Source organism: Salvia splendens, chromosome 5, assembly GCF_004379255.2.
Source record: "Salvia splendens isolate huo1 chromosome 5, SspV2, whole genome shotgun sequence".
In the NCBI taxonomy this organism is placed as follows: Eukaryota; Viridiplantae; Streptophyta; class Magnoliopsida; order Lamiales; family Lamiaceae; genus Salvia; species Salvia splendens.
Genome location: NC_056036.1, coordinates 20,564,432 through 20,580,035, shown reverse-complemented (window position 1 = coordinate 20,580,035; position 15,604 = coordinate 20,564,432). Strand labels below are relative to the sequence as shown.

At 40.3% G+C, this 15,604-nt stretch overlaps 2 protein-coding genes across 2 annotated transcripts; both read right to left on the bottom strand.

The window, feature by feature from the left end:
- Positions 1-1,283: 1,283 nt before the first annotated feature.
- On the bottom strand, positions 1,284-6,196 carry LOC121805358 (dol-P-Man:Man(6)GlcNAc(2)-PP-Dol alpha-1,2-mannosyltransferase-like). The gene is made up of 10 exons (XM_042205173.1): positions 5,870-6,196; positions 5,205-5,292; positions 4,958-5,117; positions 4,583-4,800; positions 4,151-4,446; positions 3,185-3,299; positions 2,958-3,096; positions 1,916-2,112; positions 1,728-1,817; positions 1,284-1,656 (listed from the first exon to the last, which is right to left on the bottom strand). The coding sequence occupies exons 1-10, from the start codon at positions 6,139-6,141 to the stop codon at positions 1,525-1,527; spliced, it is 1,707 nt and encodes a 568-aa protein (XP_042061107.1). The 5' UTR covers positions 6,142-6,196; the 3' UTR covers positions 1,284-1,524.
- A 3,704-nt stretch (positions 6,197-9,900) lies between these two features.
- On the bottom strand, positions 9,901-13,914 carry LOC121802665 (phosphoenolpyruvate carboxylase-like). Its single transcript, XM_042202339.1, has 9 exons — positions 13,649-13,914; positions 13,161-13,552; positions 13,006-13,090; positions 12,724-12,946; positions 12,530-12,633; positions 12,379-12,466; positions 12,152-12,306; positions 10,969-11,967; positions 9,901-10,658 (listed from the first exon to the last, which is right to left on the bottom strand). The coding sequence occupies exons 1-9, from the start codon at positions 13,811-13,813 to the stop codon at positions 10,011-10,013; spliced, it is 2,859 nt and encodes a 952-aa protein (XP_042058273.1). The 5' UTR covers positions 13,814-13,914; the 3' UTR covers positions 9,901-10,010.
- Positions 13,915-15,604: the final 1,690 nt, after the last annotated feature.

Sequence of the window (15,604 nt, the reverse complement as noted above, 5' to 3'; positions counted from 1 at the left end):
GAAGGTTATAAAAGGGGAAGTATCCATGGTAATTTCAAAGCATTTTTTTCGATGTCAAATGTGTGACTTTTCTTTCATTATTCTTGAAAAAAAATTGATGTAATCGGTACATTGAGCATCCATGATATATCGGTATTACTATTTCTATGTTTAATTGTGAGTTTTGTTAGAATTTCTTCTCTATATCATAGAAATATCGTGAGTAGATTTTGTAAATACATAGATGTAGGTTTTGTAGGTGACAGAATGTCGTCGATTTTGATTAAGTTATGATGTATGACGTTGGAGAGTGTAGGGTAGTTAGTTGTAGAGAATCCTTTTAATATTTTCGGTTGAAATTGATTATGTAAAATGACGAAGGGAAGATGAATAGCATTGGTGGTGCGAAGATTCTTCTTTAGGCTTTATTTGGGGCAATAATGGATAGTTGATTACTTGGTTTATTTGTGTTATACATACTATACTAATGTATTGATTTAATTATTATTTCAAAAAATAATTTTGTTTTGATGTATTGATGTTAAGTCTTATATAATTATTGTTATTTTTATAAATTTGAATTAATATAAAATAAATTAAATACATGTGCATCGTGTGACACTAGTACAATCTTAATGCGCGAGTCCGACAAAAACAAAGATACATAAGACTCAGGTAACATTGATGTTGAGGCAATCTATAGTTTTTGGGAATTTAAAAACGCAATAATCTCAAATATCAGAAAAAGAAACCACACGAATGCAAACAATAACCAAAATAAAACCTAAACGGTGACAATTGACTGTTTTTGAAAATAAAAATGTGTCATGTGATGCGACAATTGATAGCAAATAATAAGAAATATTTTTGTCACATTATGTTATGTTTCATTTATGTTGTGTTCCAAAAGCATTTAATTTACTTGGTTTGAGCAAATATGTATAGGTCTTCTGCATTATAGACTAAATAAATGATGCTCTGGTCACCACTAAATGTTTCTCACTACCGAATTAACACTTCAATTCAATCAATACATGCACATACTGTTCACTACAATCAATATACATTAGAAACTCAATTAACATACTATATATTAAAAACTTAAACAACATAAAGTAACTCATAAATTGAGTTTATAATTCATGAGTTTGTTTAATAATTAGTTATTCGGTTTAACTGAACGGTCATTGGCAATTCATCTCAAACTGAAAACCAAAACCAAACACATACCGAAAATAAGAGTTATGGATTAAGCTATAACTGATTAACCGAATACCCACTCCTAGTTCTAAATGAAATGGAAATGGAGGTAGAAATTGACATTCCATTCCCCTTCTATTCCACATGAAGATGGCATAAGTGTAAAAGTAAAAGCAACTAGAGTTAGAGAGACAAACCAACAAGAAAATCTACAATCAACAAAACTGATGGAAGCTATTGCCATTCCTGTAGTTAGGCCAAAACAAAATCAGCATGAATCAGTGAATGGTCTGCTCATAATAATACAGTTGTTGCAGTGATTTGGTGAATCTGTTTACGTGGCTATCATTTTGGTATTCTCTTCAGTAGCTTGTACAAACCGAAGACATTATTCTGCTGCCAGAGGTATGGGATAAAGAATGACCGGTACTTGGGAGGTGACATTTCGCGATCCAGGTAATGCATTGCTGCCATTACCTGTAAACAATAATCCATTAGATAACTAACTGAGAGTGTTTGTGTGTGTGAGACAGTGAAAGAGTTCGAACCTCCCATGTATTCAAGTCACTCCCACGAGGAATGTAAGGTCTTTCGAGATGCAACTCTACAAGGAAAGTGCATTTGTCTATATCTTGGAGCTGCACAGTTATTAGAAGAAAGAGATGGAGAAAGGTTAGGTTGATGGTAAGAAAATGTACATGTTCTCAAATTTCTAGTAACAAAGAAGATGAACTACATATTGTTGATCTGAAGCAAGGTTCTTATTGTTGAAATAGGGCGGAGCAGCAGATGTGCCACCCAAGGTAGCGTTGAACGGGAGCGGGAGAAGACCTCGGAACCCGTCATCTATCCATTTCACCTGTCCGATGTACTCGGGGACAAAAAAAGATGATGGGAATCTGTGCCATTCACTTCCAACGCACAGGACCGAACCTATATCATGTACAAAAAATTAAGATAAGCACAAACAAATACATGCAACATGAAAACCTGTATATGAATCAGAATTAAAAGGTCCTGGAAACGTAGAATACATATTTAAGAGGTATTGCACAAATATAACAAAGATTATATCATAGAAAATCAAAGATATAACGGAGAACACAAGTGTTTTTATATGTGTAAATCTTGTCAATGGACTCAACGCACAATAGGGTATAATCTCTGGGTCAAATACAAGGGTGTTAGTTTTTAACACGTTCTGCTTGTGTACACAACCTGACAAATCACAATAGCCACATTAACAAAAACTCAGGCTACATTATATCATACTCTCTCCGTCAACAACCAATAGTTTGTTTTTCCGTTTTGGTCCGTCCACAAAGTCTCCTTCCATTTTTTGGTAACATGAAACCACCACTTTTTCCTCCTCTCTCTTACCTTTTCTCCTCTCTCTCCTATTTATTCACCTTCAACTAATAATATTCCAATTATTTTTTCTCTCATATTTTATCAATTTTACATTAAAATCAGCGTCCACTGCCAAGACTAATGATAGTGGACAGGAGTGTTAAAAAATAACACTTGCTGAGTCCAGCTTTGAAGATTTTTACAGCAAATAGCACTTCGACTGAAACATAAGTATTTTATAAATGATGGAGTATTTCTTGTTGGGAAAAAAATATTTCAGTAGTTTAAACCCTAAGATCTCATTTTTTAGTTCACATCAAAAGGAAAATAATGAACTTAAGACCTAAGATTTAGTAATGTATGACCACAGTTCGGATACTAAGAATTTAAAAATAAAGGGAACTAATGATGCCTGGTAAATGAAACACCTTCCCCAACATCATCATAGTGTTCCAAATGTTTGTAAATCTCCACAGGAGCCGAATAACCATTGATTAAGGAAAATGTCCTAGAATGAGAGGCACATAAAATGAGTCCAAGAACCAAAGGCCGCATAGTTTTTGCTATCTGTGCAACCACAGCAAAAGTAAGTTCAATCAGCTAAACCGAGCCATACCATAATAAGAAGATAATTTTCTGAAAAAAGAAGTCATACCGTAACAAGAACAGAAGGATCATTTGGATTGTACTTATCCCGAAATAAATCAGGAAGGCTGTCAATGACAGCTGAAGCAGCAACACAAATAAGAGGGTATATTGGATAAAGGAATCTGCAAAACATCAATATAATCATAGTCATCTGTATTCACTCTACACTAGCTAAGTACATTCAACCTCTTCTCTGATTTAATGAAAAGATACTGAAGAAATCAAGTAAATTATCACTTTTTTTTTATTAGGGATAATAGCCATTTACATCATGAAGTTTGGTTCTTATGACCTTTGACATTGGAATATTAAATCACAAAGTTTCAATTGTTCTCAATGGTTTCATCCATGCACTAATCGACATCTTTTGGTGATGTTAAAAACAACAATATTTCAACAAAATACAAAAAATAAAGCAATAAAAAAGAAAAAAAAAACTTATTTTAATGAAACAAATTGTTTTGAATATCATTAAAAGACGACATTTTGGATGGGACAATTGAGAAAAAATTGAAACTTCGTGATTTAATTCCAATTTCCAATTTCAAAACTCATGGGACAAACAAGAATTTGACCAAACTTCATGATTTAAATGGCTATTATCCCTTTCGATTATATACAGGATTGTTAACAAGATATCCAAAAACCTGATAGAGTCCTCAGCCAATTTGCTTTAGAATTTTTGGGTAGGATACTAATAAATTGCTTATATATGCCTATGTTTAACACGGAGACAATTAGACGAAAGGCAGTTTTACAGTAATTAGCCGTGATTCACAAGAAAAAGATATTAGTGTTTCTTATAGCTTGAAAGATAAGACTTATTGTAAACAACACTTTAAGAAACATAAGATGCATGATTAAAGATAAAGATTCTATAAAAGAAGTCAAATCTAAAGACGATATCTTAAGAGTTGAGAAAAGAAAAACTAAGTTTAAGACTCAGACTCAAAAAAAGAAAAGCAAAATTTACCTCTCTTCCTTGTGTGGCTGCAAAGACATAAAAGCCAGCCAGATATAGACAGGTGAGATGATGACTAACAAATCTGGAGCATACTTTTTCTTTACAATGGGAAGGATCACAATGAACAGAAGAGCAAGGATGAAACAAAAGTTGAAGTTATTGAACCCATTCTTCAGGTAAAACAGTGGCCCTTCAGTACCATATAAGTGGCTTTCTCCACCACCCAAAACATTATATACCAATAGATTGAGAACGGATGACGTCCACTTTCCGTAGTAGTAGTGATCAACAACGGCCGATAGTGCCTAGGACATGTATACGACTATATCAAAGAAAAGATAAATTGAGAATTTGGACAAGATGGCAGTGGATTAATAGGTGCATGGACTGATAAAATTGGTTAGAGTTAGATATTTTGAATTGTCCGAAAATAAAACTTACCAAAAGAAAAAGAGAAGTGATGACACCAGACAAAAATGCATGTTTAAACCTTTTCTTGAGGGAAAAAGTTGTAAGTGGAAGAAATGCCAGGACTGAGAATGGCCAACCAAGAATAACTCCAGTGGCAGCACTTAAAACTGCAGCTGCGGGTTTCTCAAAAAGATAAAGTGCCGATGATAGAGACATCGCATACATAGAGAACGAACTTGGAAGGAAACCTATATATGCAGCAGTAAAATCATGAGTTAGTTTGTGAACATATTGATAATTTAGGCCTCTATCCTACATGCATTGTTTAGGTTAAAAAGTCAGCAAGGGCAACTTAAAAATGCATAAAACGAAGAGTAAAAACCAGGTCAAATTAATTGCACTTACTAGTGCTAGCGAAAAAACAACCGCTGGCCAAGCATAGCATTGCCAGTGTATACGAAGCAAGACGTTTCCCATACTTTCTAGAAAGGGCCACAACAAGGGCAGCATCCGCAATGACAGAGAAAATAGCAAGAAAAATCCTCACGGCATAAAAGACTCTCACCTGAGATAATTAAGCACAAAAGATTCAGAGATGATTAGAAGAATTGGATCCAGCATAAAAAGTAAAGGAGTAGAAGAGACATCTTACCTTTTCTTCTCCAAACCACCAAGCAGCCGGATAACCAACCAAGTTATGGAAAATAATATATAAGTAAGACCTCAATGCAAACTGGGAGCTGCAGGATGCATAAAGGATGTTGGAATCCATTCCGTAAAAACATGCCAATCTCTTTGATTAATTTTGTAGTTTGTACAATACTTTGCAATACACATTAATAGATTTGCACAATCTTGAACAAGACTTAAACCAGAAAAAATAAAATGTAAAACCTACTCAGAAACGACCTTAAAAGCTATACGAGAGCCAATAGTCTTAAACCTCCCCAATCAACATGAAACTGACAACTCTCAAGCAAAACCCTCGCACATAAACAAGAACAGGTCAATGTGATAACAGCTTCTAGTGCAAACATTATGGATTTTTATCAATTTTGGTATATCCTCTGCATTTATGAAACAGAACTTGTATACATGTTGATGATAAACCCTAAACCCTTCACCGATCCTCAAGGCGTTCGAAACGCAATTCACAACTAAGGGGAAAGCAACAATCGACCACCTCTTAGCAACAACACAACCACACGTCACTCAATTAATCGCCGGAAAAGTAAACCTAGCCGATCAAGAGATTAAACCGCAAATGCACTCAATTACAAACAAAAAGGAGAAGCGAAAATTGAAATCGGCGGTGACCTGTATTCCCAAGTTTGGAAACCGGTCTTGTAGAGTAGGAAATGGAGAGGCTCCCAGTAATTGAAGACCTCATCACAGTCGTGAATGATGTTGGATGAGGCGCTCATGTAGCGTAGCACTGCCAGCGACAAAAGCGGCAGGAACCAACCCAGCCTCTGGTCGTCGTGGCCGGCTGACTTATCCGGCTTGTCGACCTTGGAGTAGGGAGAAGGGGACGGCGCCGTCTGGAGATCCGGCGGCGAGGAGCGCCGCTGCCTCGTTGTTAGAGCCATTTTTTGCCGAAATTAAGCGATTTTGTGTGTTTGCGGAAATGTCAGTTAGCTCCGCCTCCGCCCTTCTATTTCAAACGGGTCGAGTTACTTTAAATTTTACGAGAAATTTCGGAATAAGTGTTTAAATTCGCTGACCTTTCGTAATTAGGGATTCAATTCGCTGACCTTTCGTAATTAGGGATTCAATTCACTGACCTTTCGTAATTAGGGATTCAATTCACTGACCTTTCGTAATTTGGGATCGAGGCATGCGTATTCTTCGTAATAAGGGATTTCTAATATTTTAGCTTATTTAAGTGCTTTTTTAATATTATTTCCCTCTAACCATTTATCAATGTCTAAATTACTCTATTCAAAGTCGAGAATTTATTCAATTTCTTATCTAATTTTCCTGCTTTTTTACTTCCTACTTTCCTCTGTATTCTGCCCAGTTTCATTTCAATAAGTTTGCTTAATTGTCATCAGCCAGTCATCTCTCTCATTCTTGAAACTGTATTGACTATTGACAATTGCTCTGTTCTCTCACTTTAACTTTCACTGTTATTTTGTCTTCCTCCTTCCTCCACTTTGGGGTCTCTCCACCTTCCACCATTAGCTTTTCCCCCATTTTTAAATGTAAGGGCATCTCCAATGGCGGACGTCCGGTCGGACATCCGCGACGGGCGACCGGGACGTCCGCCATTGTGGCGTTTCAACTCGGATACGGACATCCCGTAAGGACGTCGGAGTCCTCGGACGTGCAGGCGACGGGCGGGCGGACGTCCGCCATTGTGGCGTGGGTCGGACATCCGGGTCGGATGACCGGTATATTAATTTTTTTTAACTCTATATATACGGCTCGTTGAACTTCATTTCATTCGCACCACTTGTGTTAACAAGTTTCTCTCTCTACATCTCTATTTTCAAGTATATCTACAATGGCTAGTGACAGTGATAGCGAGGATGAATTGGAGGTCGCTGTGGAAGGTGCGATAGATAGGCTGCTACACCAGAGGGAGCAGCGGCTGTACATCGGCCGATCCATCGTCGAACTATAATACCCCGTGACCACATTGCTGCACATATTTGGTTGTATCAGGACTACTTCGCTCCGCAGCCGCATTTTGGGGATGCCTTATTCCGGCGACGTTTTAGGATGCATCGTCCGCTGTTTATGCATATCGTGGGTGCTTTAGAGAGAAGATACATGTATTTTAGGATCAGGGAGGATGCAGCTGGCAAACCCGGACTCACGCCCTTACAGAAGTGCACTGTCGCAATCAGACAACTGGCGTACGGAGGCGCGGCCGACATGTTCGACGAGTACCTCCACATTGGCGAGTCGACAGCCGTCGAGTGTCTGCAGAATTTTTGCACGGGCGTGAGAGCGATATTCGGTGAGCGGTATCTTCGGAGTCTGAGCCCCGAAGACTGCCAGAGTCTGATAGATATGCATGGGTCAGTGCACGGGTTCCCTGGGATGTTGAGCAGCATAGATTGTATGCATTGGAAGTGGAAGAACTGCCCCGCCGCCTGAAAGGGGATGTACACTACTGGCTTCAAAGCCAAGCATCCCACGATGATCCTTGAAGCTGTAGCTGACTACCGGCTATGGATATGGCATGCTTATTTTGGAGTCGCCGGGTCGAACAACGACATCAACGTTCTCCAGTCGTCGCCCATGTTCAATGCTCAGTGCAATGGCGTTGGTCCCGCCATCAGTTTCGTCGCCAACGACAACCAGCACAATATGGGATACTATTTGGCGGATGGGATATACCCAAACTGACCCGTCTTTGTGAAGACAATCAAGCATCCGCTCGGACAAAAGAAGTCATACTTTGCGAGCCGTCAGGAAGCAGCGTGCAAGGATGTGGAACGGGCATTTGGTGTGCTCCAGAGTCGATGGGCTGTAGTCAAGGGTCCTGCACGGCAGTGGTATATTCCCAACATCGGCGATGTCATGTACGCATGTATCATAATGCACAACATGATTGTCGAAAATGAAGCTGCGGAACTGACTCAGTGGACCAATGAAGATGATACGGGTGCAGATCCAAGTCACGGCGTGGCCAATGCGAATGTGAATATGGGGGTACCTCATGGAGAGGTCGAGCGGATGCGTGCATTTGCCGACATGCGGCAAATAGATGCCCATGTTCGACTTCAGAACGATATTATCGAAGAGGTTTGGACGCGGAAGGGTTGACGTTGATGTTAGTATTTTTTTTGTTTTATTACTATGTATTTTTTTTTCAAATCATGTATGTTTTTTTAAATGAAGTTGTTAATTTTTCCCGTTCGTATTCGTGTTGAAATTTTATTTCCGTAAACGTAAATTGCTTTATTTGTGAATTTGTAATTTTTTTTATTGTGGGAAGTCCTAGTGGGAAGGGCGATGGGAAGGGCGGATTGTGAATGAGATGTCCTAGTGACGTGACAGTGGGATGGGAAGTCCTAGTGACGTGACAGAAGGTGTTTTTGGGAAGTCCTAGTGGATGTCCGAGTGGGACATTCGCCCATTGGAGATGCTCTAAGCTCCCAACACACTATGTCACACACACCAGGTAGAGCAAATAGGTCTGCAAAGAATGATGGGGGTGTGAACATAAAGATTGGATTTTGAGAGAGAAAGATGCAATCTTTTTGAAATTTGATTGTAGTAGGGAGGGTTTATTTGTTGGCTGCAAGTTTTGTTGAAAAAATTCATCCGGGGTTTGCAGAAGTGGGACAGAGAATGATTCTTGGATTAGTGGGACAGTAGTGTCCGTACATAAAAAACAAAACAAACGAAAAACTGAATTTTTTTGGTTGAAAAAGTGGAAGAAGGCATAAAAATGATATCTTCAGGTATAAATTTGGTGATGACAGTGATTGGATTCACAGTCAGTACCTTGTTTATAGTGTTTGTGTGCACGAGGTTAATCTGTGCAAGAATTCAGCTGAATGCTTGAATGGAGTAATTTAGACATTGATAAATGGTTAGAGGGAAATAATATTTAAAAAGCACTTAAATAAGCTAAAATATCATAAATCCCTTATTACGAAGAATACGCATGCCTCGATTCTAAATTACGAAAGGTCAGTGAATTGAATCCCTAATTACGAAAGGTCAGCGAATTTAAACCCTTATTCCGAAATTTCTCGACATTAGACATCTTGGAATTTGATAGGATTTTAAAGATAATTAAGTTCAAAGACATAGCATAATATAGTCCACATTGATGAAAAGTAGTTTCATATGGCGCAAGTTACACACAGATTTTATTTAGCCCAAGATGCAGATGGGCAAAATTGAACTTGCCAAAAAGCAAGTTTATTTAAAAAATTATGTTTATGAGCGTCATCGCAATACCATTTTTTAGAGAAAATATGGAAATCTTAATGTGCATGAATTTTGGAGACCAAGCCATTTGAGATCATCACAAATGATGTGATTATAAAAGTGTAGGTGGATAGTGGACCCATATTATTATTATTATTATTATTATTATTATTATTATTATTATTATTATTATTATTATTATTTAATGAGTTGTAATGATGCGTCGTAGTGGTCAAGATGACACCAGATTTTATGCACTCTAACTTTAAGGAGTTTAAATAGAGAGAGAAAATATTGTTGAAATTTTAATAATAGAAAAAGATAAATATAGTATGAGAAAAAAAGAAGTTGAATATTTTAATTATTTACTATGCACTAGAATTGTAAATAAAATGATATAGATGGATAATGAGTTAACGACCACTTTTAATAATAAATGTAAATGTCCCTAATCATATATTATGAGAGAAATGAAATTTAATAAATAATAATGTAATCAATTTGAAATCATGAGATGATTGGGCGAGGTCCAAATTTATAGAAAGACCCAACTCAACCCACTTCATCAACCAGTGTTGTGCATTCCGGCAGCAATGCCCTTCATGGTCAAGATGAGGGTGTCTTCCAATCCTGGCGCGTAGTCGCTGGTGGGGTTGAGCTTGACGAGGTCTGAATGAGTGGAGTTGGGCTCCACATGGTAGTTGGGATCACGGATCCGCTTCAGTGTGTAGGCTTGGCACACGTTCAACGTCGTGATGTAGGAGTCGCGCAGCCGCAGCCGTTGCTTCAAGTATGGGTTCCCTTCCAAGAGATCCTTATGCCCTGCGATCTGCAGCACAAGCGACTTTGTCTCCTCGTAGTTTGTCCTCAGTTTCTCGCCGAAAGCCCAGAGCTCTTTCGAGACTATGAGCTTGTCGTACAAGGCCGCAATGCTCGGGTCTCCCTTTGCCAACACCATCTCCACTAGGTCGATTGTCACTCGGAAGAATGGCCATTTGTTGTACATGTCTTGCAGCATCATCATCTTCTTCCCGTCCTTTAACGCGTGTTTGAATGCCCCTCCGAACCCTAGCCACACCGGGAGATGGAATCTCGTCTGCGTCCACGCGAAGATCCATGGGATTGCACGCAGGGACTCGATCCCTCCGCTTGGCTTCCGTTTTGATGGCCGGCTCCCGATGTTCATCCTACCATACTCCATCTCAGGGGTGGCCTAATGAGATTCACATTAGAATTCATCATAGGTGTGGTGTGCTGATTGCTAACTTGTTAACTAATCAACGCAGTATATTAAAAATGTTAACACAACGACATTAATATGTCAACACAAATTCAGTTGACATAATTGTGTCTTTGGGTTGACGTCAATATTTAAATATCAACACAAAGACATAACTATGTCATTTAAGTTTGTGTTGACATATTAATATCGTCGTGTTGACATTTTTATTATACTGTGTTGATGAGTTAGCAATTTAAGAAAAGTTAGGAAAGAACGCACTCCTAGTAACTAATTTACTTACAAGGCGGAAGTACTCGACAAAGCGTGGCTCTTTGAAGACGATGGACCGGTACTCCTCCGTGGCAACATCCGTGATCTCGTCAAGCAGCTCGCGCCACTCAGGACTCGGGGAGATGGGAGGGTTCATGCCATGCTCCAGCGTGGCGGAAGTGTAGCGTTGGAGTGTTCTAAAACAGAGGTTCTTCTCGCCAAAGGACTGCTCGATTACTTCTCCCTGGACTGTGACACGGAGAGACCCTTGCACGCTCTCCGGGGGCTGAGACAATATAGCCAGGTGAGTCGGGCCGCCTCCTCTCCCAACAGTTCCGCCACGGCCGTGGAACATGGTCAGCTTCACGCCGTACTTGTTGGCCACTTTGACGAGCTCTTCCTGAGCCTTGTAGAGCTGCCACGCTGCAGACAGCCTGCCCGCATCTTTGCCCGAGTCCGAGTACCCGAGCATGACCTCCTGCTTCCCGTTGATCCTCTCCTTGTACCACTCGATGGAGAAGAGGTGCGCAACGGAAGCAGGAGCAGCCACCAGATCAGCCAGCTTCTCAAAGAGCGGGACGACTCTTAGAGGCTTCTTCACGTGGCACTCGCGCTGTAGAAGCTCCACCGCCAGCACGTCTGAAGGTGCAGTTGCCATTGAGATAATGTATGCCCCGAAGCAGTCCGGTTGGAGCTCCGCCAGCACCTCGAACGTGCCAAGGACATCAGCGATCTCTTCCGTTTTGGGGAGATCGGATCCGAACAGGGGACGTTTGCTGCTCAGCTCGGAGAGGAGCCATTCCTGCCTCCTCTCCTCCGACCAGTCTCGGTATGAGCCTATGTCCAAGTGCTTTGTCACGGCGTCCAGGACATCGGTATGCCTCTCCGACTCTTGCCGTATGTCAAGCCTCACCAAGGACAGCCCGAACGTGGAGATCTGGCGGAGAAAATCGAGAAGGCATCCATCCGCTATCGAGCCATCCCCAGAAGCATTTAGGGATCTATAGCACAACTCAAGAGGTTCCAACAACTGCACATATATATATATATATACATTGTGTTGAAAATTTGTTGACATTTTGTGTTGATGATATTTTATCTGTTGACATTTTTTAACGGTCCCTATCGTTTGTATAATATTTAGAGTTTGCATTTGATTACATCCCTATATTACTATTCAGTACTAAAAATGAGAGGAAAATGTAGAAGAGAACCTGCCCAACAGAAGTGAATGTCTGGTCTTCCGGGATATCTGATGTTCCTTGAGATAATAAATGGCGAGAGCGTTCGCGTGTTTGGTAGAGCTTATCCCTCACATCTCCGAGGATGACACGATAGGGTTCGCTCACGGATATCGTTTTCCAAAACTCTATCACCCAGGCCAACAAGGATTAAAAATGTGAGCAGATTGTAAGGAGGTGTAGTTAGTTTTGGAGGTTACCTATGAAATGCTTTGCATCTCTATTAGAAGACCTGTGGAGTTCATCAGCTCGGACACGAAGCTCTTGGTTGCAACGCCACATAGATAACTAGGAAAAAACATCACTTGGAAATATAGAATGCAAGTCATGATTATCAACACTAAGTCTCACCTCAAACATAAGCTCCTCTATTTGGGAATAGTACAAGTTAGCAGCCATCATTCTGGCCAATAAGCATACGTCCCTCGTCACTTCAGGAGTAACCCTCGGATTGCCTGCAACCATCCACAGATATAAACACCCTGCAACTTTACCATTTTCAACAAACTTGCTCGCTTACACATAGAAAAAGGAAATTAGGATACCATCGCGGTCTCCGCCCATCCAGGAAGAAAATTGGATTAGAGGAGCATTGTAAGGGATGCGCTCATTGATCCCGATATTCTTCAGTGCTGTGTCAACACGACGCAGAAATTTTGGGACGCCTTTGCAGATTGTTTCATGGAAGTAACTCATCCCCGCCCTCATTTCGTCTTGGGGGTTAGGAGGGGTCCTTCGTATTTCATCAGTTCTAAAAGCAGCTTGAATCTGAAAAAACAGATGATCAGAAGTAATAAAATAAAATGAAAGAATGACTAGTAAAGTACCTCCCTCTGCAAAGCCTCATCTAGCTCCTGTTTATCATCAGGAGTTATGTCTTTGGCATACAATTGCTTTAAGCAATTACGGATCCTGAGATTGAAGATTTAAGAAAGTAGTCACAAGAAAATAAATAGTAGGGAGTAGTTATAAGACCAACAACCTTCCGTGTTTCTGAAGCAACGATCTTCGAACAGCCTGGGTGGGATGAGCGGTGAGGACCAAATCCACGGTCTGATTCTTCAACGCATCAAAAACTTGTTGAGGCGACTTCTTCAACTGAAAAACCAACCTCTTGAGAGTCTCTTCTATGTCCGACTCAGTTGTTGCATTGCTCTCATCGGTGTAATCTCCTTTCTTGGTCTTGTTGCGCCTCCGAGAAGCAATCTGGACCTCCTCGGCCAAGTTGGCCAAGTTGAGCATGTTAGAAAAGGCTTTCGCAATCACAATTGAATCTTCTGGATCCAAATTTGTCAGCCTATTCCCAAGCTCTTCCAACTTTTTTAGATCTCGCTTTCCCTCGTACTCTGCAGAAAGCTCGTAGCAGTCTTGCACCTGCCAACATTACATAACCAACAAATTACGTGATCATCATTTAACTACCCCAACAAACAATACAATACAAGACAAACCAAAACAAAAATGTATTACCGTTTCCCTGAGATTTTCTCCATGTAAGCTCTGAAGAATATCGAGGAAACGATCCAAAAGCAGAGCGTCGTACTCGACTAGCTTGTCGTCATCGGAGACTTTCCCGGGGGCCAAAGCCCTCAGTTGGGCATCAATAGATGCCATCTTCTCAAATTTTCTTGCCATCTGATTAACGTGATCACAAATATTTTGATAATCACCTAACTAAAACATAATTTAATAATGGTGGCTTCATTCAAAAATCTAAAAATGAAAGGCGAGTGTGAGTCATTATAATGGTGTACGAATAGAAAGCTAGAGATCCAAAGACTACGGCTTGTGTTGGTATCTATTTATAGACAATGACTTTGTATTCCTGTTTTTATTACCAGACTCCAATTCACTCCTTTCTTTTCATTTTCTATTCCTTTCTCCTCATTAAATCTATAACTATCTAAAGTGGCAATTGTGAAGATGACATTGAAAGCAGTTTGGGCGGAAAAACAAGAGTCCATTAATTAGGAGTAAAATATTCATCATCTCGAGAAATGGATTAACTGCAAATCTGTTGTCATAGAGCAAAAGTGGTCTCTCTCTTCGTACTCTCCATGTGTTTGCTCTTCCCAAAAAGAGTTGGCTTACCAGAAAAGTTTAGTAGAATTATTTATGAAAATGAACACTTATTAAAACCAAAACTCTCTCCCTCACCCTAAAAAATTATCCGCCATCATCCTCCGGGTTACCGCCGCTGCAGTTCGTCTGCCTCGAGAACTCGCCTCCTCCGCTCTCCTTACTTTCTCCGTCCAAAGGCTGCACGCAGCGCCTGACCGCCTCCATTGATGGCGCTCTGCCCCTGCCTCGCGGACTCCGGTGCCGCACCGTCGTTGCGTGGGTCACCGCGTCTTGTTGCTGTCAGCGTCGTCGTCCGGGTCGTCGTGCGGCTGCTCGCCGATAGTCCCACCCGCGAAAGCTAAGCATTTTATTTTAAGATCTTGCTTAAAGTTCGACTTTTGAAAATTCAAACATTTGGTTATTGATTTGAAACTTTAGTTTGGAAGATTTAGATGGTATTGTTAGTTGTGTGGAGTTTTTCATGAGTTACATATTTTAACATGCTCACGCTCATGCTCAGAATTTGAAAGTAGAGAACTTTTACATCTGTTGAAATAAAGTGGAGAACTTTTTTGACTGTGGTTATCTTGATTTCTGCCAAAATCTTATGAGCTTGTGTTGGCATTATTGGTTGATCAAGACATAAGCTACGGTGGAGCTGCAGCTTGATCAAGGAACAAAGAGAGATAGCTTGATCAAGGAGAGAAAGAGAAAGAAGAGACAGCTTGATCAAGGAGTAAGGAAGAAAGCTTGATCAAGGAGGAAGGAAAGTAGCCGTTAAAGGCGGTTATCAATTACGATCTAAATCAACAGCTTCTAGCCGTTTGATGTTTAGTTCATAGCGGTTGTAACCGATTAAGTAGTGAAACTCTTATTCACTCACTTGATTCTTGATGTGTATAAATATATTAAAGAGATCTTTGTAGAGATATGCTTGTAGTTACTTCTTGAGTTCAATAAAAGGACTCTCATACAATTCTCTCAAATCTTCATCCATCTTCTTCCCTCAAAGGTAGCTTGTTCTTGTTCGATCATTTCGCTCAGTTCTATAACAATTGGCGCCGTCTGTGGGAAAGGCGATTGATCGATCAAAGTAACTGCAACAATGGCAGCAAGGCTCGAGGCAGAGAAGTTTTCAGGAAAGAACGATTATGGCTTATGGAAAATGAAGATGAGGGCGGTTCTGGTGCAGCAAGGCCTGGCTGCAGTTATGACTTCGACTGAATCAGATGGGAAGGGAAAGGCTCCTGCACTAGATGAGAAAGTTCAAGCAAAATTCGATGAGATGCAGTTGAAAGCTCATAGTGCGGTCATTTTATGTCTGGGAGACAAAGTGCTGCGCGGAGTTCAAGGTGAGACCACTGC